Genomic DNA, 22,830 nt, shown 5'->3' on the forward strand with positions numbered 1-22,830 from the left:
AGATCCTGCCACTGCACTCCACCCTAAGCAACAGAGAGACTCCATCTCCAAAAAAAAAAAAAAAAAAAAGGCATTTCTTTATAGATAATCTGTCTTCTTTCTGAATACTTTTAATAGCTCGCTTTGTTTTTCTAGTTTTACTATGATGAAACTAGGTATAGTTTTGTTTTTATTTATCCTACTTGAAACTCATTTTGTTTACTGAATCTGAGGCTTCATATCTTTCTTTAATTCTAGAAAACAATCAGCTATTGTTTCATCAAATATTTTCTCTGTCCTCTTCTCTGACTCCTCTCTTCTGGGACACTAGAATCTACAAAAAACTAAAACAAATTTACAAGAAAAAAAAACAACCCCATCAAAAAGTGGGCAAAGGATATAAACAGACGCTTCTCAAAAGAATACATTTATGCAGCCAACAGACACATGAAAAAATGCTCATCATCACTGGCCATCAGAGAAATGCAAATCAAAACCACAATGAGATACCATCTCACACCAGTTAGAATGGCGATCATTAAAAAGTCAGGAAACAACAGGTGCTCAAGAGGATGTGGAGAAATAGGAACACTTTTACACTGTTGGTGGGAGTGTAAACTAGTTCAAGCAGTGTAGAAAACAGTGTGGTGATTCCTCAAGGATCTAGAACTAGAAATACCATTTGACCCAGCCATCCCATTACTGGGTATATACCCAAAGAATTATAAATCATGCTACTATACAGACACATGCACACGTATGTTTATTGCAGCACTATTCACAATAGCAAAAACTTGGAACCAACCCAAATGTCCATCAACAATAGACTGGATTAAGAAAATGTGGCATGGCCAGGCGCAGTGGCTCATGCCTGTAATCCCAGCACTTTGGGAAGCTGACACGGGCAGATCATGAGGTCAGGAGATCAAGACCATCCTGGCTAACATGGTGAAACGCTGTCTCTACTTAAAATACAATAAATTAGCCAGGCATAGTGGCGGGTGCCTGTAGTCCCAGCTACACGGGAGGCTGAGGCAGGAGAATGGTATGAGCCCAGGGGACAGAGCTTGCAGTGAGCCGAGATCGCGCCACTGCACTCCAACCTGGGCGACAGTGTGAGACTCTGTCTCAAAAAAAATAAAGACAAAAAAGAAAAGAAAATGTGGCACATATACACCATGGAATACTATGCAGCCATAAAAAAGGATGAGTACATGTCCTTTGTAGGGACATGGATGAAGCTGGAAACCATCATTCTGAGCAAACTACTGCAAGGACAGAAAACCAAACACCGCATGTTCTCACTCATAGGTAGGAATTGAACAATGAGAACACTTGGACACAGGGTGGGGAACATCACACACTAGGGCCTGTCGTGGAGTGGGGGGAGGGGAGAGGGATGGCATTAGAAGGAATACCTAATGTAAATGACGAGTTAATGGGTGCAGCACACCAACATGGCACATGTATACATATGTAACAAACCTGCATGTTATGCTCATGTACCCTAGAACTTGAAGTATAATAAAAAAATTTGAATCGTCACATTTTAATTTTTCAAAGTTCAGGTTGGTTCTTTATCAATTCTGCTGGTATTTTTTGATAGCATCTTGTCCCTTTCTCATGTTTTTAATTTCTTCTCTTTCTTAAACATTTGAAACTTAGTAATTTTATATTCTATATCTCTCAATTCTAACATTTTAAATCCTTGATTGTGTAATTCTGCTGTTTGTTGTTGTTGTGGTTTTGACACTTCTTCAGAGTGCTTTGTTTACTTGTGTGTTTTGTAATTTTGGATTGTATGTTTATGTTTGACAGGACTTTATCTATTGAAATCCTGTGAAACCAAACCAAGGGAAGATTTATGTCTTCTATCTGGGACACTTAATTTAAATTTTTGGGTTAGAGCCTCCTAGGCCAAGTAGGTAACAATTAATTCAAACCACAAATATGATGGAGGACAGGAAAATAGATAAAACTTCTCAGAGAATAGTAATTTTTTTTTTTTTACAACCAATCCTAGACAAGAGCAAAGCCTAGAGAAACAAGTTTCCAGGCCATGTTCTTTGATACCAGGTGGACTTTTAAAGTTTACTTTTTCTCTGAGAACACAGCCCAAGGGCTTTACGCAGGGGCCTCAGTCCCAAATTTGCTTCAATCTCAGGCATTGTCTCCTGCCACCCAAGCCTCTGGGTTACTGAAATTAAAAGCCACAAAATACCTGTTAAAGACAATTATTCAGTGACATTTCATAGAGTAAGGTAAGGAAGATTTTCCATCACAATAAGTATAGGTAACACTACAATGTGGTCTTGCAGTGGAAGAGATTGGGCTCAACTCTGTAGATGAACAATAAATAAGAGAAAAATATCAAGGGTAAGAGGGATTCTGGCTAACCCAAACTAATGGGATTCATGTGAAGATAGGCCAAGGTGATCAGACATCACCCAGGGGATGGTGAAGGATGAGGGACCTGATCAGAGATTGAGAATGATCAGATATCAAGGGTGAGGGGGTTCTTGCTAAACTGACTTAGCAAGGCTCTTTGCGAAAACTGGATTTTACAAAGAGGTGTACAAATAAGCCTAGAAGGTTCAGAAGCCTGACTAAAGTTTGGCCAAGCAAATAACCTTTGTCTTAACCTCAGTCCCAAGACACATTTCATTTTTTGGCCTCTGGGATTTTTTTATTTTTCTAGCTAACTTGGCAATACATTTAAATGGAGGTATGTTTAATTTTATCCAGCATATCCAGGAATTTTAAACTGGGAGTTTTTTAAACTATACATGCCACTATAATGTTCCCCTCATATGGTTTTCAAAGGTCACTCAGCTTGCAATGTGTGAAATAGTTTGGAAAGGAGAAACATGCAAAAGCAGGAAGACCTACTAGGAGACTATTGCAGATATTTACACAAGACAGAATAACTCATAAGAGGATTGTGATGGCAGAGACAGAGGGAAATATGAGGAAATTTCAAAATGTTTGTGGAAAAAATGAATTAAAAGATAAAAAATATAAAATATAAACTATTTCTCAACATAAGTTCCACCAAGTTCAAGACACTTTTGTAAGAAATGACACCAGCCATTTAGTACACCCTAAAGAACTGAGAGTCCTGGAGACTTAACCATGTCAATACAGTCCTTTTTACATTATTAACTGAAGAAAACTGTGTGCCCTTGACAGATGTTTTTAAGATTAGTAAACAAAAAGAAGTCAGAAGGGGCCAAATCAGGTGGATGCCTAATGATTTCCCATTGAAACACTAACAAAATTGTTCTTGTTTGATGAGAGACATGAGCAGAAGCATTGTCACAGTGGAGATGAACTGTCTGGTGAAGCTTTCTCAGGTGTTTTTCTGCTAAAGCTTTGGCTAACTTTCTCAAAACACTCTCAATAGGCAAATTAATGTTATCATTCTTTGGTCCTCCACAAAGTCAACAAGAAAAATACCTTAAGTATCCCAAAAAAACTGTTGCCACTACCTTTGCTCTTGACTGGTCTGCTTTGCTTTGACTTCCTCCTCTTGATAGCCATTGCTTTGCTTGTGCTTTTTCTTCAGGATCATACTAGTGAAGCCATGTTTCATCTCCTCTTACAATTCTTTGATGAAATGCTTCAAGATTGTATTAGTCTGTTTTCACACTGCTATAAAGAACTGCCAGGAACTGAGTAATTTATAAACAAAATAGGTTCAATTGAGTCACGGTTCTGCATGTCTCAGGAGGCCTCAGGAAACTTAAAATCATGGTGGAAGGCAAACAGGAAGCAAAGCCCTTCTTCACATGGTGGTAGGAAACAGTGAGTGAAAAGCCCAGAGGAAACTGCTGTTTATAAAACCATCAGATCTCATGGGAACACCCTCACTATCATGAAGACAACATGGGGGAAACTGCCCCGATGATCCAATCACCTCCCACCAGGTCTTTCCCTCAATAGCTGGGGATTACAATTAAAGATGAGATTTGGGTGAGATCACAAAGTCATATCAAGGATCTTGACCCCACTTGTTTAAACTTTCCACTGAAAGCTCTGCTCTTATCTGTAGCAGATCTGAGTACAACAGTTTTGTCACCCATCCAGTGGAAAGTTTGCTCCACTGTAATTTTTCAGTCAGGATTGTGTAAACTGAACCAATTGAGATGTTTCTTGTGCTGGCTATTGTTTCTGCTGTTCTCTTCAATTAGGGCACAAACAAGATGAATTTTTTTCCTCACAAAGTGATGTGGATACTCTGCCACTATCTATATCTTCAACATCATCTCCTCCCCATTTTGTTGAGATGGGGTCTCACTCTGTTGCCCAGGCTGGACCACAGTGGCTCAATCATAGCTCACTGCAACCTTGAACTGCTGGGCTCAAGCAATCCTCCTGCCTCAGCCTCCCAAGACACTGGGACTACAGGTGTGCACCATCACACCTGGCTAATTTTTAAATTTTTAGTACAGGTGAGGTCTCGCTATGTTACCCAGGCTGGTCTCAAACTCCTGGACTTGAGAGAGCCTCATGCATAATCCTCCCAAAGTGCTGGGATTACAGGCATGAGCCACCATGCTTGGACATCTCCTCGTTTCTTAAAATGAGTTACGCATTTGTAGACTGCTGATTTATTTGGGGCATTGTCCTCATAAATTTTTCATAAAGCATCAATTTCATCGTTCTTCATCACAAATTCTGTGTTTGTTCTTGCTTCAATCTTGGCAGAATTCAGATTGCTTTAATAGGGGCTCTTTTCAAACTGTCTTAGCCATCTTAGTGCCTCAGATCCTGTTCAGATACGTTATATAACAAGTCAATACAAGTTTATTTTGGTGTAAAAAAAATTTGGAAACCTATGTAGTTTTTAGCATAATACACATTTTCCATGAACTTTTCAAAGACCCCTCTTAGATAAACCTGGGAGAGATTCCGTATTTAAAATCAATAGGGTTTCAGATGTCCAAGAAGAGATGTGTAGTGAAAAGTTTTTATAGGGGTTAGGAGCTCAGATGAGAGATCCGAGTTGCATAGGAGATTTGGGATGTCTTCTGTTAAAGCCTGGTAACTGAATTCAAGGCATAGATGCCTGGTGTAAAGTGTGGAGTGGGAAGAGAAGGTCCTAGGACCCAGCTCTGAAGATTACCAATGTTTTAAGAACTTAGCAGAGATGGAGCAAGCATCAGAGACTGAAAAAAGGTAGGAGAAAGACCCAGAAGAGAATGTCTTTCACCGAGGCCAAACATTTTCAAAGGGAGGACGGAATCAGCAGTTGCCCAATGATACAGAGAGGTCAAGAAAACTAACTGAAAACTAGGGATTAGATTTGTTGACACATGGGAAACATGTTCTTGGAAAGTGAGGAAATGAATGATAAAGGCACAAACCCTATAGGAGTGAAGTAAGAAGTAGAAAATGGCAACCACACTTTTGGGAAGTTTGGCTATAAAGGAAAAAAACAAAACAAAAAAAAAAAGAGTATTAGCTGGAGGAAAAACAGGTCTGGAGAAGGGTTATTTTAATATGAGGGGAACTTTGGAATGTTTAAATGCGTATAGAAAGGAGCCAGCGGGAAGAGAGAGAAGAAGAAACTGGCCGAGTGGAAAGAAATTCAGACTACCGGTGGAAGGGTTCTCTTGCATTACTGACCCGCCAACTTAATAGACATCCAGAATTCTGAGGTCTGGGTAGCTTCGGGTTTTAAGTGAAGGGTTTTGTTGGTTGAGTTTGGTTTGGCTAGTTTTCTAACACCAAAGCCTTTCCTCCTCCGCCCTTTCTGGGTCCATCGGTCTAATCCCTCCCACCTCGCTTGCTAGAGAAACACACAGCCTATATTTACAAGTTTTTCCAGGTCGCCGAGAAGGGCCACGCACAGGATTGCGACCTCGATTGGAATCCGCTTCCCGAAAGTGACATGCGCAGAGAGGTCGTAGTCGCGTTTGAAGTGAGGTAAACTCTAAACCTTACGCAGGCGCGTTAGGTCCTAGTCGCTATGCGTGTGCTTGTGGGTGAGGGACCGCAGAAAGGGAGAGTGCCGGGCGGGCTTAGTCGGAGATTGAGGGCTGGGAATCCGCTTCCGGGAGGGCACTGTCTAGTGCACTGGTAACCTGGCCTTGGCCTCCTAGCCCGAGAAGCCGAATCTCCCTAATCCCTGCGACCTGTGTCACCTCTGCATCGCGGGGAGGGGGAGAAGTGGGGAGCAGTCTGGTGTCAGATGGGCTGGCGCCGGAAGAGGGAGGCCACAGCGGGGACGAAAGGCGCCCCCACCCCGACTTCCCGGGAATGTAAGCAATTTGTATTTTCCGATCAGGTGGCGGGACTGGCTTCATTGGGACAGCCCTAAGCCAGCTGCTGAATGCCAAAGGCCACGAAGTGACGTTGGTCTCCCGACAGCCCGGGCCCGGCCGGATCACGTGGGTAAGTCCATCCTCTGGAAGCGGGTGGGAGGGCAGAGTTGGGCGGTGCAGGGCGGGGCAGGGGCACTGTGTGCTCTCTCCAACAGGATGAGCTCGCTGCATCTGGGCTGCCGAGCTGCGATGCCGCCGTCAACCTGGCCGGAGAGAACATCCTCAACCCTCTCCGAAGGTCAGCCTGGGCCCTAAAGCTGATACCCACTAGAGCACAGGGAGGACAGTGTACCACTGATGAGAACCTGTGAGCTACCGGTAATGGAGCTCCCAGATTCTGAACTAAACCGATATCCCAGACTACTCATTCTGCTCCACTCTTCCACCCAGTCAGCCAATTGGCTTAAGTCCTCAGGTATAACTCAGGATGCCCAGAAAATGTATGTATGCCCTTTCCCTCTACAGGAGACGGTGACTGTTTCTGTTAAGCCAAAATTCAGGGCTTTACTAGAAATGGGTATGAAATAGTTCCCAGGAAAAGATAGAGGGATATGTGCACCTATGTATTTAGCGGCTTTTTATTTCGCATGTTTCTCCTGCAGATGGAATGAAACCTTCCAAAAAGAGGTTCTCCGCAGCCGCCTAGAGACCACCCAATTGCTGGCTAAAGCCATCACCAAAGCCCCACAACCCCCCAAGGCGTGGGTCTTAGTCACAGGTGTAGGTATGCCCCCTAAATCACCAGCCCCTCATATTAGCTATGGGAAGGGGGTAACTCAGACCTCTGTAGCTGTGCACACACCAGAGCACTGGTCGTTTCCAGGCAAAATGACTTCCTAGGCCCTTGATCCATGCATGTTTCTCCTAACCTTTGTGTACTTTCACTAAGAAACTGAGACCCTGAAAAAGAGCAAGGAGTGGCATCACTCTTAGTGCCAGGGAAAAGTCCATCTATTCCAAAGTCCCTTACTTCTCACACCATAGTTCTTTAGGAACAGAGTTCCCGGTCACCTCTGGGACCAAGTAATTGCAAACAATTATAATGCCCACACCAGCCACTATTTGAAGTGTTTTATGCTTATTATCATTTATTCCTTACAACAACCCTATGAGGTAGGTACTATTATTCCCATTTTAAAGATGTGAAAATTCTATACAGAGAGGTTAAGTAACTTGCATCAAGTCACAGAGTTAATAAATGAGGGAGCTGATTAAAACTCAGGCAGTCTGGTACCCAAGTTCCTGTTCTTAACCACTACACTGTAGCAGCCTCTAAGTTTAGCCCTGCAACCAGAGTTCCTCTAGGGAAGGAACACTTCAGGTCCTGGAGTAGTTCAAGGGGAAAATATCCAAATGGCTCTGTCTCCAAATGGGGAAATCCTAAGGGCCAAAGAAGGTGAGGCCAAGGGAAGCCTCCACTACAGAGAGCCAGGCAGGACCAAGGACACTCAGGGCAAATGAGTGTGTTTCACCGGCAGCTTACTACCAGCCCAGTCTGACTGCAGAGTATGATGAAGACAGCCCAGGAGGGGACTTTGACTTTTTCTCCAACCTCGTAACCAAATGGGAAGCTGCAGCCAGGCTTCCTGGAGATTCTACACGCCAGGTGGTGGTGCGCTCGGGTGAGAAACAGGGGCCTGGGTATCAGACGGGGTTGGAATGTCTTCTCTGGGCTGAGGAAGTGATGATTAGGAGAGCTGATGGGATTAGGAGAGCTGAGATTACAGAGTGAGAGGATGCCACCACTTCTAGCCAACCTGCAGATGAGAAGGTGTGAAGTCTTAGAGAACCATACTGCTCACTTCTGTTACAGAGCCAAGTCAGCATGGGGAGAGTGAGGAAGGGGAAACAGAAACCAGGAGGAGCAGTGGGGCTGCTTCAAGGCTGAGAGGACCTCTGTACCTTCCCTCTTGCCTGCTGTAGGGGTTGTACTGGGCCGTGGGGGTGGTGCCATTGGCCACATGCTGCTGCCCTTTCGGCTGGGCCTGGGGGGCCCCATCGGCTCAGGCCACCAATTCTTCCCCTGGATACACATCGGGGACCTGGCAGGAATCCTGACCCATGCCCTTGAAGCAAACCACGTGCACGGGGTCCTGAATGGAGTGGCTCCATCCTCCGCCACTAATGCTGAGTTTGCCCAGACCTTGGGTGCTGCCCTGGGCCACCGAGCCTTCATCCCTCTCCCCAGCACTATGGTGCAAGCTGTCTTTGGGCGAGAGCGTGCCATCATGCTGCTGGAGGGCCAGAAGGTGATCCCACGACGAACACTGGCTACTGGCTACCAGTACTCCTTCCCAGAGCTAGGGGCTGCCTTAAAGGAAATTGTAGCCTAAGTAGGTCATGGCAAGGGCCTGAGGCCTGTCCCTCATAGGCTTCCAGGTTAGGCACTGTGAATAGGCTCAGCTCCTCTAGAGAGCTGAAGCCATCTGGTTCTTAGATTCCTCCCCCAGTCCTCTTTCCCTTTGTTCTGTTGCTCCACCTTATTGTCTCAAGGCTGTAATCTCATCAGGTTGGGACATTAATCTTTTCAACTCCTTGTAAGATTTCCCAGTTGGGTTTCTCTACATGTCCTGCAGCTGCCCCACTTCTCCTTTATGCTGTGTAGAGAATGCTCTGCAGTTTAGGCAATAAAGATAAATTATCTCACTAACCTTGGCTCATCTCTCTGGCCTAGATTCTCCTACGATTTACTTCAAGGAATGTCATCCTAGATGATTCTTCCCCCAAGACGGGGTTTTGAAAGTTATAATGGGCAGTCTCTCTCATCACCCTCTCCCTTCTTGGTCCTTCAGTTTCCAAAAGAATTTGTCACAAGTTTGGGACATCAGGTTATGATAAAGGTAGGCACTAGAAGAGAGAATGATTATCCACTTCCAGTGGGCCCTGTAGTCACCCTGGATGCTGTCAGAGTGCCATTAGAATGCCAGTAGAGGAAGAGGTGAGGCCTAGGTGTAGGATAGACTTCAGTCTGTGTCACCAAATGGCAAGTGCATTACTAACCACACAGGGGTCCCAGTTTATCAGGCTGCAGCAGAACAAAGCCAACATCCCTGTCTATAAGAAGCTTAGGACTTGCCTCTCACCTGACTGGGGCCACTCAGTCAACCAGGGCCATTAGCACAAAAGGGCAGAAGATACTTTTGGTCTACTGTACACCCACCATCACTGAAAGTGAAAAGGGCAAGATACCAATCAAGAACTATAAACAACCCTATCTGGAAAAAAAAAAACTCCCAAGTTTTTATCTAGGACCCTTTTTACCTACCTAAAGTTGTGACATCCACCATAACTTAATCAGATACAGTTCCCCCAGCCACCAGTTCAGGCCATATTAACCAGTCTCTTCTTCTCAGGGACTCTGGGTTATCTCTGAATCATTGTCACCTCCTTGACCAGCCTGTCTCCAACACACCTGCCCCCAGCCTGGGTCAGTGTGGTACAGTGGTGTAAATCACCAAAAAGGGAGGGTTGAGGACCCAAGGACCCAAGGACCCTCCCCATCATCATTACATTCTCCATGCAGTATTCAACTCCCTGTGCCATTCAGAGGGAGGCAAAAGTCAGGGCCTGGAAAAGATCTTATCCAGAGACTCACCACAGGGCCCACATAGAACAGAATCCAGGGGGCACCTGTCCTACTTCTTTATCTGGTCTTGGATTCCAGGAAGTTGACTGGCTCTGTATTGTTCCTGGGGGTATGACCAGCCTCAAAGGTAGATGTAACAGAAAAGCATACTTTAGGCTGCACTAAAGGAAGGAGTACTGATTAATACCATCTACACAGGGGATGTGCTACCTTGGAGATAGTAAATTCCCTGGCACAAGAGGACTTCAAGCAGACCCAGGGCAATGACCTGTAGGAATCAGGGTGGAGAGAGCATGTTAGTGACAGCAGAGTTGGTCTGGTGGCCAGTCAAGTGCCTTCCAACTCTGGTTCTTTCATTTTCCAGACAATTGGTTCATCTAGAACCAACTGGTTCAACTTCCGTTAAGTCCTCCCATCCCCATACACACATACATAAAGCAGAAGTGTGCCTCGCTTTATGCAACATGTCTTCCATAGAGAAAATGTTAGGGTTGTTTGTTGGATCACATTAATATTGTCATTGCAGAGCATGGCTTCATCGATTTGGTGAAAAATCGATGTGTTCATCTCAACACCAGCAAGTGCATCTAACCAGGGATTTGCCAACAAATTTGTTAGTCTGTAAACAAACACTTGAATACAACAGGAGAGCTGCCATTTATAGGAACCCTGAGAGTATTCTGATAATGCAGTCATCCCTAATTTACCTATTGTGTAAATGTGGATTTTGGAGGTTGCTCAAAAGGGATGCAGCCATTATAGGGCATGTTATAGTGAGAATGCAGTGTTAAAATCTAGGGTGTGGACCCTGAAGACAAAGGACCCACATCTCTCTGAAAGTGAGGTTTTGGTTAGAGAGCCTGTGCAGCCACAGGCAGACACACCTGAGACTTGGTCCAAGCACCTTTTCTCCAAGAAGCTTTCCTCGATGTTCTCATTTCTCCTCCCAACAGGTATTTTTACCACTGATTTGTAGGCAGAAGTAAAGCCCAAGCAACTCAATCAAGGTCACAAACAGGCATAGCTGAGACCAGAAGCCAAGTCTCCCTCTGCCTTCTTCACTAGCTCACTCCATCCTATCGTGGCCCCATCCACATAACGCTGTGACCCTTCCAGGGCCCAGCGTCTCCTTCCACACTCCCAGGAGCTCAGCCAGGGAGTATCTTGTCCTCTGGCCATCCACAGCAGCAGCCAGAGAGAGGAACAGCTTAACTTCCTGTCAGTTCCCGCCCACCCTGCCCTCCACCCCAGCTCAGCTTGGAGGTGGAGCCAACAGTCCCAGTCTCCAGAACTAATCCTCTCCAGCAGCCCCTACTCCCTACAGAAACCCTGTGCTAAGGCAAAGTTGAGAAGTTAAGGCTGAGCAGAACCTCTTGAGAGCTGGCTGAGGTCCTGACTCGGTAAGATCAGGTCACTTTATGGACCTGTCCCAAAGTGGCTTCCCTGATCCAAAGCATCAACTCAGGGTGCCTCTGGATCAGAGTGTGAGCAGCAAAGGGACTCTCACAGAAAGGGCTGCGCTGGAGGCGGCTGGAGCTGACGGGGCGGCAACCACTCAAGCAGGTGAGGCTCAAAAGTTAAGACTGAGCAGGGCCTCAGACAGTTGGTTAATGTCCCGGCAGTATGGCTCCCGCTGCAGGATGAAGTCCACCTTGTGATCCTGACCCCAAAACACCTCCAGCAGCTGCCGCCGGAGCCGCTCTGTTTCCCGGGTCTTCCGAATGCCACCACTACCTTTTTCCTCTTCTCTCCCGTGCTGCTGTTTACCATGTTCTGCAAAGCTCCTGGAAGGATGCTGAGCCTTAGAAGACCCCTGCGTCCTAGGAAGAAACAGACCAAAAAGAGCCGATGAGCATCCTGGGGGGGAAATTAGATCTTAGTGGGCTACCCCTCTCTTAATTATTGTCCTGCCTATTCTTGGCTTTGGGGGAGAAACCCTGAAGTTCCTGAAGCTGACCACTGAGTGGCAGTATAACCCACTTCTGAAGGGGAGCTGGGCCGTTCTTTTGGAACCAGGGTGAACTCTGCCACTATTATGATCTAGTTCTAGTCCTAAATGAATCATTTATGTAATGGTCAGTAGAAGGCATGCTGAATACAACTGGCTCTCAGTATAAGCAACCGTTTTCCAAATAACTCCATCAAACATGCTGATTAAGAGAAACAGGAAGCAGGTGTTTCCCACCCAGCAAGGAGGTTCTATGTCAGGATCCCCTGGGAAGCTTATAAAGGCCAAGGCAACTCAAACCACTGCAAAATTAAGATCACACTTAATTTTGCCCAAACTGAGATCACACTTCCACCCAAGTCTCTGGGCCTGCTGAGAGAGGGCCAGGGGTGGGGGCTGCCTGCAAGTAGTCTAGGGGAAGGATTACCTGGCTGGCTTCTTCAGAAATTCATCCAGGGTGGGGCCGTTTCGTCCCAGTGGGTCATCAGGTACCATGAAGAGGTTTCCCACAAAGGTAAAGGGCAGCAGGCTGGATGGCAAAAGATATGTGGTCACGGAGGGGGCCCTGGGCCACCTCCCAGACGACTGAGACCAGTATCACCAGAAGCTGCTGGCTCCATCCTTCAAGAAAACTTCACCTCCTTCCCAGACTTTTCACCCCATGGCCAGAGCAGAGCTGGCTTTAGAAAAACATCTGCATCTGTGCCCAATTCTCAGCAGGAGGGCTCCCTCACCGTTCTCTGATGATTGCCATCCACTTCTCAGACTCCTCCGCCAGGTCCCGGAACTGGTCATTGGAGACAATTATCCCATCTGTCTCTTCAGCCAGCTTCACCATGAACCTGTCTCCAAAACCACAGCAACCGAGAGAGAGTTGAAAAATTACCTACTGGGTACAATGTTCACTATTTGGATCATGGTTACATTAAAAGCCTAGACTTCACCACTATGCATTATATCCATGTAGCAAAACTGTACTGGTATCCCCCAAATCTATAAAAATAAAAGTAAAAACCACAGCAACCATTTGAGACTCTCCAAGGCCCCAACCCCAGAAGTTTTACTGACTCCCATGAGTCACTTCTGATGGTGGAGATCTGGCCCCCTACCTCACTTGACCCAGCTACAGGCAACTGACTAGATATAAGTGCCATGGGCTAGAGAGGAAACAAAGATGAATCCAAGGTGGTCTCCCAGTAGTATCCTATCTGCTGACCATAGTCCTTTACCCAACACTTTGTGCCTCATTAGTAAACAGTAAGATCTAGCTCTGACTGTCTTCCACCCTGCCCAACCAATCCCTCGCAAATCCAACATGCCCTTCCTTTGAAAAGCCTTTGTGCTCTGCTCCCTTCCTTCCCAGGCCCACCATTACCACCCTGGTAATTCAAATATTGCAACTGAGATCATGCATCACTTCCTAACAAGGGGGTCCCCGCCTCTGACCACTCACCCACCCTCGAGTCTCCCCTGCCCTGCCACAAGAAAGCATGCTTATCCCCTACACAAAACTCTTCCACACTTGCCCTTTATTTACCAAATAAAGTCTACACGCCCAGGCCTGGCAGCTAAGGCCTTCTACAGGCCAGCTCAAATCACCCTTACAGAATTCTCTCTCCCAATATTCCCTAATCCACTCCCAACTCCAGCTAAAATCAATAATCAGATTACACTCTGCTCTCCACATATGTCTTATGCTGACTTCCATATTTCTCCAACTATTTCCTCTATCTGGAAGGCACTTCCCAAGACTTGCTGAGGAAAAGAATCACCAAGGGAACTTTTTTAAAAAATGCCTGGGCTCCACTTCAGTAATTCTGATTCCACAAGACAGGATAGGACTCACAAGGTGGTGGGTGGTGGTCTTTTCAACAGATTTAGAAACCAAGAGATCCAAACCATCCCAGTCTTCTCAACACAAAAACTCACAAATCTCTCCTTTCCCACAAAACCCCAGCCGGAAGGGAGCATTCCTGTAGTGTTTGGTTTATGGTTTCTTTCGGCTCTCTAGTCAAGAATCAGATCTTGCTCCCAGTGTTCCCACCTCCTCCTGCAGGCCATGCACCTAGTACTAAGTGAGCAGTCAGTATTTGAAAGATAGTGTGGTATGGGGGAACTGAGAGTCAGGATTAGATGTGACAGCTATCGGGCTCTGAGCTTCTGTCTGGGAAACAAATTCAGGGAATGACATATAAATGTCTATGGTACACTTGGCCGGACTTGGTGGCTCACGCCTGTAATCCCAGCACTTTGGAGGCCGAGGTGGGCGGATCACGAGGTCAGGAAATCAAGACCACCCTGGCCAACATGGTGAAACCCCTCTCTACTAAAATGCTAAAAATTAGCCAGGCATGGTGGCATGCACCTGAAGTTCCAGCTACTCGGGAGGCTGAGGTAGGGGAATCACTTGAACCCAGGAGGCGGAGGTTGCAGTGAGCCGAGATCATGCCACTGCACTCCAGCCTGGAGACAGAGCAAGGCTCTGTCTCAAAAAAAAAAAAAAAAGTATAGGGTACACTTATGGTATGCAAATGGTATTTTCCAGTTAAGCATATTTTACTATGATCGCATTACAGAGTATGTTGTTCAGCAACATTCGTTCAGTATGCCTGTGCTATGCACTACTGTGTTTATTCACTGTTATTGGGCAAATTCCCAATTTATATTATGTTATCTGCCAACCAGGTCCCACACAACTGGGCAGACACATGCCTTTAACACTCATTAAAACGAACTCAATCTTCAGTTTCAATTGTGTTTCAATGCAGGTGTGGAAAGAAGGTTCCATATCTTGGGTAATCTGTGAAATCTAGACATAAATAGAATAACATTGGGAGAAAGTAAACTGCTTTTTTGTAGAATACCATTTACTTGTTAAGGAATAGAAGGTAAGTGTTTGAAAAGACAAAGTATATATCACTATGGTTTGGAAACTAATCTTTAAAAACTGAATAATGCCCTAGAGAATAAAGAACTTGTAAATTTTTTAACTTGGCTTTCTAAAATCTGCTCATTTCTCACACCACCTATGCAGACTATGGTAGAAGTGTGCCTTGTATTTTCATTCAAACCATCTGGCAGCTTTGAGGTCTAATTTCCCTTTGCTAAGACAGGTAACCACTCTGACGCTCTGTCTCCACAACTGTAGATTGGAGATATACCCGCTGCTACACCTGAGTAGGTCTGTGCAAAGTTACGAGGGAACTCCACTGTACTCTTGCCCAGCACCTTGAGCAAGGCAAGCACAAACCTCATCTTTTTCGTATATTCACAAGGAGAGTAAATGAATGGAGAAGGACCCTGAGACAAAGAGGTTAATTCACCAAGAAAAGTTCCACAGTCAAAGTCAATGAGTAGTGCTACATAAGGCTCAAATTCAGATCTTCCAATTCTAAATCCAGTGATCTTTCTATTACACCATGTTTTGTACAGTCCTATTATTCGTGGGTTGTTTCTTCATTTTACTTGTTATTTTGATCTTTACTCTGGTTTTTCCAGAATGTTAGGGAAGTTTCTCTGCATGTTTGGAAATTCAGGTAATAAGAAGACATCTGTCAGCTATTTATGTAACCAGCTTTCCCATCTTTCCACTAAACCAGTATTTTCTAGACAGTAAGGCACTATATAAATACGAGGTATCATTTTGTTTGATGAATAGGTAAACATGGTTGTCTACAGTTCGTCTCATCACACCTGCAGGGCAGGTTTACCTACCCGATCATAAGGCACACAGAGGAGTAACTGGCCCTTACCCACCACCAAGGCTTGGAAACAGTGTAAACCACCAGGAGCTTTTCTCTCTCCCTCAGTCTTCCACACGGCTCCTTGAATATCAAGACTGGGGCCAGGAGAGGAGCAAGTACCTGTCATCGTAGGAGGAGATCCTCTTGCCATCCATGACTCGTGAGGGTGTGAGGGAGAGCAGGCTGAGGGAATACAGCTTTTGCAGGAAGTGACTCTCTATTTAAAAAAAGAACATAATAGGGTTCTCCTCAAGGTGGAAACAGAGCCTACCCTGGGACACTGAAGACCAGGCCCAACTCACCTCTGACTTTGGAATCCTTACTGAAGCGCCACTGAGGCACAAAGACAGTTATGTCTCGGTGGCCACGGTCCCAGAAGTACTGCACAGCAATGGCAATGCCCCGGCTGGAGAAGTAGTGCTGAAGGCCATGCCTGCAGTGGGAGGGGGTCGGCCAGAGGAGGGGCTTGGCACCCTGGCTACAATGCCAGCCCCACAGGACATATCCTCCCTCCTCCCTCCCCTAGGCCCTTAGCCCCACCAGGTACTCACACCATGGCCACGTTGCTGCCGTCAATGACAATATGGCGGAGGTCTGGCTGGCCAGGCACATTGGCAAGGCACAGTGTGAAAGGATCCTGCAGGGCCTCCTTGAAACGCTGTGTGCCAGTCACCAAGTTGCCCCCTCGGGCACCTCGTTTCCACTGAGGCCCCCGACCCCGTGCCATGCCCTGCTGCTTGTCTCCCCTGTCCCCACCGTCTCCCCGGTCTCCCCAGTCACCCCGGTCTCCACAGTGCCATGGGGGTTCCGGTGCAGGCGGAGGGCTGGGCACCCTTGGAGGAGAGGCATTCCCATTGTGGAGCCGCTGGAGGAGGGAGGCTCCTCGGGACTGGGACTGAGCTGCCCTGTGACAGGAGCCATGGGCACCAGGAGGCTCACGGTGGACACAGAGCCCTCCTCCTCCCTGAGTTACCTCCTCCTTCCCCAGGGCCTTCCCTTTCAGGGGTGCTGACTCCCTTAACCCTCCACCCACTGACTGTGGCCTGAGGGCCACTTCTCTCTCCCAGGCCTCTTCCCCAGGCAACTCCTTCCACCCCAAATCCATCTCCCTGGGACCACCCTGTTTCCCTCCCTCCTTCCCCACAGCATAATTGTTTCCCCTTGCTCCCCTGGAATCTCTGGGTCCCACAGAGCCAGTGTCCAGGGACTCCCTGCCGTCACTAGGGGGAGCTCTCTCTTCTTGGCACTGAGCACCCAGCAAGCCTGAGCTCCGCCCCTCCCAAGAAGCCAGAGCTCCTGGCCCCTGCCCACTGGACGCCTCCTGCACCAGACTCAGCAGCTCCTCCTGGACAGCCAGGGGCAACTGCAGCAGAGCCTCTCTATGGGCATCCCCCGGCGACTGCAGCAGGGCAGAGAAGTCTCTCAGCACTCCAGTACACTGAGAGGCTCCGGAAGATGGTCCTGGCGTGAAGTCCCAGTTCAGCCGCTCTGTCAGCTCTTCTACCCGGCTCTGAGCCATGACAAAAGCCTCAGTCAGGCCACTGATCATCAGTGAGCCGGGCGCTCTGGGCACCAGATGGGCTGATGTGCTCCAGGCCAGACAGTCAAGGAAGAAGCCCTGGGCTCCCAGAAAGATGCAGTGCAGTTTGGGCGGGTAGTGGATTTCATCCTGCAGTTCTGGGCTGCAGAGGCCCTTCAGGTACTCCTGGTTGGGAGGAAGGGAAGGTCAGGAAAAGTAAACTGCTGTAATCCTAACTGGCCTGGGTCACCTCTCCTGGCTCCTTGCTCGCTCCTGAGCTCCAGGATGTCTGAAGTATCCACATGATGTTATTCCCATTTTAGAAATAAGGAAACTGAGACTCCCATCACAAAACTGAGCCATCCTGGAACCCCAGCCTAACCCAAAGGAAGCAATGTGGCCCAGCCTCCCACCCCACAGTGCATTCCTTGGTGGGGCCAACTTGTTCAGCCAGATATCTCTACTCTACCAAAGAGCACAGAATGATTTTTGCGAGCCTGGGCTATCACAGAAGAAATCAAGCTGAAACTGAAAACAAATATAGAGTTGGAAAGCCCCTCAAAACTCAGGGGCACTGAGGTTGCCAGTGAGACAACCAAGAAATCGAGATCCTCCCCAGACCCCTCCTCTTCCCTGCTCTCCTCCGCCCTGGGGGAAAGCGTCCTTGGTGCCTGGAGGGATGGGGGAGAGAAGGAGTTCACCTTGGCTCTGCTGGCGTTTTCCTTAGGGCCCTCCAGTTGCAGCCAGATGTGGGGGTTGTCCGGACAGTCCTTCGGAAGGACACTCACCCCCACGCTGAAGATGCGCTTCACATGAGGCTGCTGTTCCCGAACCTTGTTCTCAGCCTCCGCAGACACTGCAAAGCGGTCTGGGGACGCGGGGCGGGCCTCCCAGGTAGGCATGGCTGCTGCCCCCAGCCCTGGAAGGGGAGAAGGCAGCTCAGAGCCTCACTGCACCCTCAATCCAAATCCTGGTTTCTGGGACTACACCAGCTATCAACAGGTCGCACCTAGTTAAGGCTCTGGTAAACAGCCCCAGTAGGTGACAAGCATCTGAGTCCACTGGAGGTAGGGAGGGAGTATGTCATGCAGGCCTTTCCGGAGAGGAAGTCTCGGTAAACAAGGCTGTCTATCGTGGGTGGGCGTCTGGGCTTTGGAAAACGAAGACCACAGTCCTGAGCAAGAAGGGGGGGTGCGGGCTTCAGCTCTCGGCCTGGAGGCCAGAAGGAGTCACCTGGGGGACTCTGCAGCTTCTTAAAGACGAATCCTCAGCAGGGGTTTGAACTAGGCTGTCCTCTGGGGGCCCTGGTCTGCCATTTCCAAGGTTCAAGCCACTCCCACCCCTCCCCCAGCCGTCCGCTGCCCCTCTCCGTCACGCCACGAGCGCCGCCCAGGGCCCAGGGGCCGGGCCGGGCCCGCCCACCGCGGACTGGGACAGCCACCCTGGGCCAGGCCTACTCCGCACCATGGCCCCCGCTCCCCTCTCCCGGGCGCGGGGGAGGGGCGCGCCTACCGCCTCCGCCGCCCGCGCCGGCCTCGGGTCCTCTCAGCGCCCGCCGGGCCCCCGCCTTGCCCGCGCCCCTAGCCTAGGGGACAAGGGCAGGGGGCCCGAATCTGGGCGGTCCTTCCCGGGTTCCTCACCCAACGGGGACCTCTCTTGTCCACATCGCACGCAAACTGTTTCTTGAGTCACTTCCTGGCCTGGGGCGGAGTCAGCCCAGCTCCTCCCGGCTGCGCGCCCTCCTCCCAACCCCGCCGCCTAGCCCAGCGGCCCCGACGGGCCCGCTCGGCCTAGTCCCCTCGGCGGCTCCAGGGCTCGCTCTTCGCTATTCTCCAGTCTGTCTCCCGGCCCTCGGGGTCCTCGCGCATTCTGCGCAGTTATTTCTCGGAAAGTGGAACCATGCGTTCAAAGTTGTGGCCAACCAAGAGGCAGCGTGACTTTATTCGTGTGGCGAATAAAGATGTGGCCAACCAAAGAGGCAGCGTGACTGGCTCCACTGGTGCTCTAGGCCCAAGCACTTTCTACCAAAGCAATCGTGGCGGAGGCGAGGGAGGGGGATACCCCGGGTGGAATACCCCTTTCTTCCAACAAATGGAAAGATGCCACGAAGAAGGGCTGTTGATTTGTGGGGGATTTTGAAGAGAGGAGGAATAGGAGGAAGGGGTTGAGGGGCTGTCTCTGGCATATGCACACACGCACACATTCTCTCACACCCCTCACACACACACATACCGTGTTCTCCATCCCCCCAGGTCCAGCCTTCAGTGCAGTCCCGTCCAGCAGGGCTGCCCTGAAGCTCTGGCTGCAGCCCTCCCGTCCAGCGGGCGGGCGGCTTCATCCCTCCTCTCTCTCCCAAAGCCCAACTGCTGTCACTGCATGCTCTGCCAAGGAGGAGGGAACTGCAGTGACAGCAGGAGTAAGAGTGGGAGGCAGGACAGAGCCGGGACACAGGTATGGAGAGGGGGTGTAGCGAGCCTAGAGAGGGCAGACGATCAGGGTGCTGGCGGTGAGAGTCCAGGGAGAGGAGCGGAAACAGAAGAGGAACAGAAGACAGGGGCACTTGTGGGTTGCAAGCCCCTCAGCCATGTTGGGAGCCAAGCCACACTGGCTACCAGGTCCCCTACACAGTCCTGGGCTTCCCTTGGCTCTGATGCTTCTGGCCCTGGGGGCCGGGTGGGCCCAGGAGGGGTCAGAGCCGGTCTTACTGGAGGGGGAGTGCCTTGTGGTCTGTGAGCCTGGGCGAGCTGCCGCAGGGGGGCCCGGAGGAGCAGCCCTGGGAGAGGCGCCCCCTGGGCGAGTGGCATTTGCTGCGGTCCGAAGCCACCACCATGAGCCAGCAGGGGAAACCGGCAATGGCACCAGTGGGGCCATCTACTTCGACCAGGTAATCCCCCTACCCCTGTCCATGGGACCTGGAAGGACCCTGCGAGGACCTGGAAGCAACTGTCCAAGCCCACTTTGCTGTCCCTGAGGCTTTAAGAAAACAGCTTCCTACATCTTTGCCTAATCTGGCCTGTTGCCGCTCCACCCCACCGATGGTTTCCCCTCCCTCCACCCATACACAGCCCCTCCTGGCCCCTTCTCACCATTTCTTTTGAATCTGTTCATGCCTATTAACTCCTACTTGCCACTCCTTCTATTCATTACTCACTGCCCCTGCCCAGTCCCCATGGTACCCCTGAGCCATGGGCATTTCCTGAGCCCCACTCAGCAGGCTCTGCTTCCCCCAGGTCCTGGTGAACGAGGGCGGTGGCTTTGACCGGGCCTCCGGCTCCTTCGTAGCCCCTGTCCGGGGTGTCTACAGCTTCCGGTTCCATGTGGTGAAGGTGTACAACCGCCAAACTGTCCAGGTGACCTCAGCACTGGCCCCCATCCCTGGCTAAGGATGGGAGGGAGGGGGAGGAAGTGGAGCCCAGCTGACCTCCAGGTGGACCCTCCATGGTCCTGTGTCCTGGAGGCCAAGACAAGGGGAGGAATGGGCCTGCCTTGCATTGAACGTGGAGGATGTGCAGAGTCCAATGCTGGCCACCCCTCAGCCCTCCCGGGAGAGCCCATTAAGACCCAGCTTCCCAAGAGGAAGCCCCTGGGAAAGTGGAGGTCCTGAGCTAAGGACTGGGGAATGGAGGCTAACTGGGCTCCCCTCCCCAGGTGAGCCTGATGCTGAACACGTGGCCTGTCATCTCAGCCTTTGCCAATGACCCTGATGTGACCCGGGAGGCAGCCACCAGCTCTGTGCTACTGCCCTTGGACCCCGGGGACCGAGTGTCTCTGCGCCTGCGTCGGGGGAATCTACTGGGTGGCTGGAAATACTCAAGTTTCTCTGGCTTCCTCATTTTCCCTCTCTGAGGACCCAAGCCTTTCAAGCACAAGAATCCAGCCCCTGACAACTTTCTTCTGCCCTCTCTTGCCCCAGAAACAGCAGAGGCAGGAGAGAGACTCCCCTCTCGCTGCCTAGATCCCACCTCCTTGCATGGGACCCTGTGCCAAACACCCAAGTTTAAGAGAAGAGTAGAGCTGTGGCATCTCCAGACCTGGTCTTTCCACCCACCCACCACCAGTTCCCCTCCCAGCCACCTGCTGCATCTGTTCCTGCCTGCAGCCCTAGAATCAGGACAAGGTTTGGCAAGAAGGAAGATCTGCACTACTTTGCAGCCTCTGCTCCTCCTGTTCCCCCACCCCAGCTTCCTGCTCAATGCTGTTCAGGAACAGGTGGCACAGGTGAGCCTCACAGGCCCCCACAGGAGCCCAGATGGACAAGCCTCAGCATACCCTGCAGGCTTCTTCCTGTGAGGAATGCCAGCATCAGAGATCTCAGCCAGCACCGTCAGAAGCTGAACCAGCACTGTATGGGCTAGGGTGGGAAGCTCAGCCACAGGCAGAAGTGTGGGAAGAGCCTGGAGTCTGTAGCTGGTGAGGAAGGAAGGAGGGTGTATTGTCTAGTCTGAACATGGTGCACATTCTGCATGTATAGCAGAGCAGCCAGCAGGCAGCAATCCTGGCTGTCCTTCTATGCCAGATCCCAGATAGACTCTGGCCCTTACCTCCCCACCTGAGACTAGGGTGAGTGTGTTTGCTCTGGCTGAGAGCAGAGCTGAGAGCAGGTATACAGAGCTGGAGGTGGACCATGGAAAACATCGATAACCATGCATCCTCTTGCTTGGCCACCTCCTGAAACTGCTCCATCTTTGAAGTTTGAACGTCAGTCCCTCCACACTCTGACTGCTGCCTCCTTCCTCCCAGCTCTCTCACTGAGTTATCTTCACTGTACCTGTTCCAGCCTATCTACACCATCTCTCTTTCTCCTGATATGTGCTATCTTATTCTCCTCCTTAGGCCTCCTATTACCTGGGATTCCATGATTCATTCCTTCAGACCCTCTCCTGCCAGTATGCTAAACCCTCCCTCTCTCTTTCTTATCCTGCTGTCCCATTGGCCCAGCCTGGATAAATCTATCAATAAAACAACTAGAGAATGGCGGTCAGTGAGACACTATAGGATCACTAAAGAGAAGATGCCTCTGGAGTTTGGATCGGGTGTTACAGGTACAAGTAGGTATGTTGCAGAGGAAAATAAATATTAAACTGTATACTAAAGTTACATTTTAAAAGTTGAATAATGTTTGAGTTAAATAGGAAATACCAAGGTGAATTTGTGGTTTTAAAAAGAAATAACTTTTTGAACTGTCACTAATACTAAAAACGACATCAGGAACAATCTGATATCCATTCTTAGAAACTGGATCTTTGCTTCAAATATTAGTCACCATTAAAAAAAAAAAAACACCAAAAAAACCTCAGGTTCCTTGAAGAATAGCTGCACACCTTAAGTAACTCCAGGCCCAGAAAATGTTGATGATAGAAAGCAAAGATACTTTTTAAATGTATAAAGTAAAGCTGAAAAGGCAAAGGAATCAATTTAAAGAGGCTCCCACTTAACATGCTTTGACAATTTGGTTATCAAAAGGAAAATAATATAGCTAATTGGAACAAGGTGAATTTTTTAAAATCCATGCATCTATAATGATATTCAAAAAGAAAGAAGTCACTATAAAGTGTGCCAAAAGGTAGTTAATATACTGAGTGAAAAAGAGTGAACATAATAGGCTATTTTTAGTGAGTCGTGATAAGTAGAACATAAATATAGTAGACATTTTGCCTATTTGTAAGGTACGTTTGTTTTTCTTTATCTGTGTAAGTAGGGAGGGGTGAGTACAGAGAACTGTGAGTAAT

The 22,830-nt window shown here is 48.9% G+C and overlaps 3 protein-coding genes across 8 annotated transcripts; 2 read left to right on the top strand and 1 right to left on the bottom strand.

Moving 5' to 3' along the window:
- Positions 1–5,916: 5,916 nt before the first annotated feature.
- SDR39U1 (short chain dehydrogenase/reductase family 39U member 1) lies at positions 5,917–8,955 on the top strand. 2 transcript variants are annotated; one of them, XM_023227473.2, is made up of 6 exons: positions 5,917–5,966; positions 6,269–6,375; positions 6,461–6,543; positions 6,908–7,029; positions 7,784–7,927; positions 8,229–8,955. In XM_023227473.2, the coding sequence occupies exons 1-6, from the start codon at positions 5,951–5,953 to the stop codon at positions 8,636–8,638; spliced, it is 882 nt and encodes a 293-aa protein (XP_023083241.1). In that variant the 5' UTR covers positions 5,917–5,950; the 3' UTR covers positions 8,639–8,955. The 2 variants fall into 2 exon arrangements, with proteins under 2 accessions (XP_023083241.1, XP_023083242.1); XM_023227474.2 differs by lacking the exon at positions 5,917–5,966 and adding an exon at positions 5,971–6,060 and having other exon boundaries at positions 6,461–7,029.
- On the bottom strand, positions 7,367–18,800 carry KHNYN (KH and NYN domain containing). 5 transcript variants are annotated; one of them, XM_023227468.1, is made up of 9 exons: positions 18,614–18,789; positions 18,111–18,275; positions 17,803–18,020; positions 16,134–17,287; positions 15,885–16,015; positions 15,703–15,799; positions 12,574–12,681; positions 12,267–12,368; positions 7,367–11,711 (listed from the first exon to the last, which is right to left on the bottom strand). In XM_023227468.1, exons 3-9 carry the CDS (start codon positions 18,001–18,003, stop codon positions 11,462–11,464), a joined length of 2,043 nt encoding a protein of 680 aa, XP_023083236.1. In that variant the 5' UTR covers positions 18,004–18,020; positions 18,111–18,275; positions 18,614–18,789; the 3' UTR covers positions 7,367–11,461. The 5 variants fall into 5 exon arrangements, with proteins under 5 accessions (XP_023083236.1, XP_023083239.1, XP_023083237.1 ...); XM_023227471.1 differs by lacking the exon at positions 18,111–18,275 and having other exon boundaries at positions 18,742–18,800; XM_023227469.2 differs by lacking the exon at positions 18,111–18,275 and having other exon boundaries at positions 18,614–18,795.
- Positions 18,801–18,889: 89 nt separating this feature from the next.
- CBLN3 (cerebellin 3 precursor) lies at positions 18,890–22,208 on the top strand. The gene is made up of 3 exons (XM_023227475.1): positions 18,890–19,985; positions 20,332–20,451; positions 20,750–22,208. Exons 1-3 carry the CDS (start codon positions 19,686–19,688, stop codon positions 20,945–20,947), a joined length of 618 nt encoding a protein of 205 aa, XP_023083243.1. The 5' UTR covers positions 18,890–19,685; the 3' UTR covers positions 20,948–22,208.
- The last annotated feature ends 622 nt before the right edge of the window (positions 22,209–22,830 follow it).

This window comes from Piliocolobus tephrosceles, chromosome 6 (genome assembly GCF_002776525.5).
Source record: "Piliocolobus tephrosceles isolate RC106 chromosome 6, ASM277652v3, whole genome shotgun sequence".
Lineage (NCBI taxonomy): Eukaryota > Metazoa > Chordata > Mammalia > Primates > Cercopithecidae > Piliocolobus > Piliocolobus tephrosceles.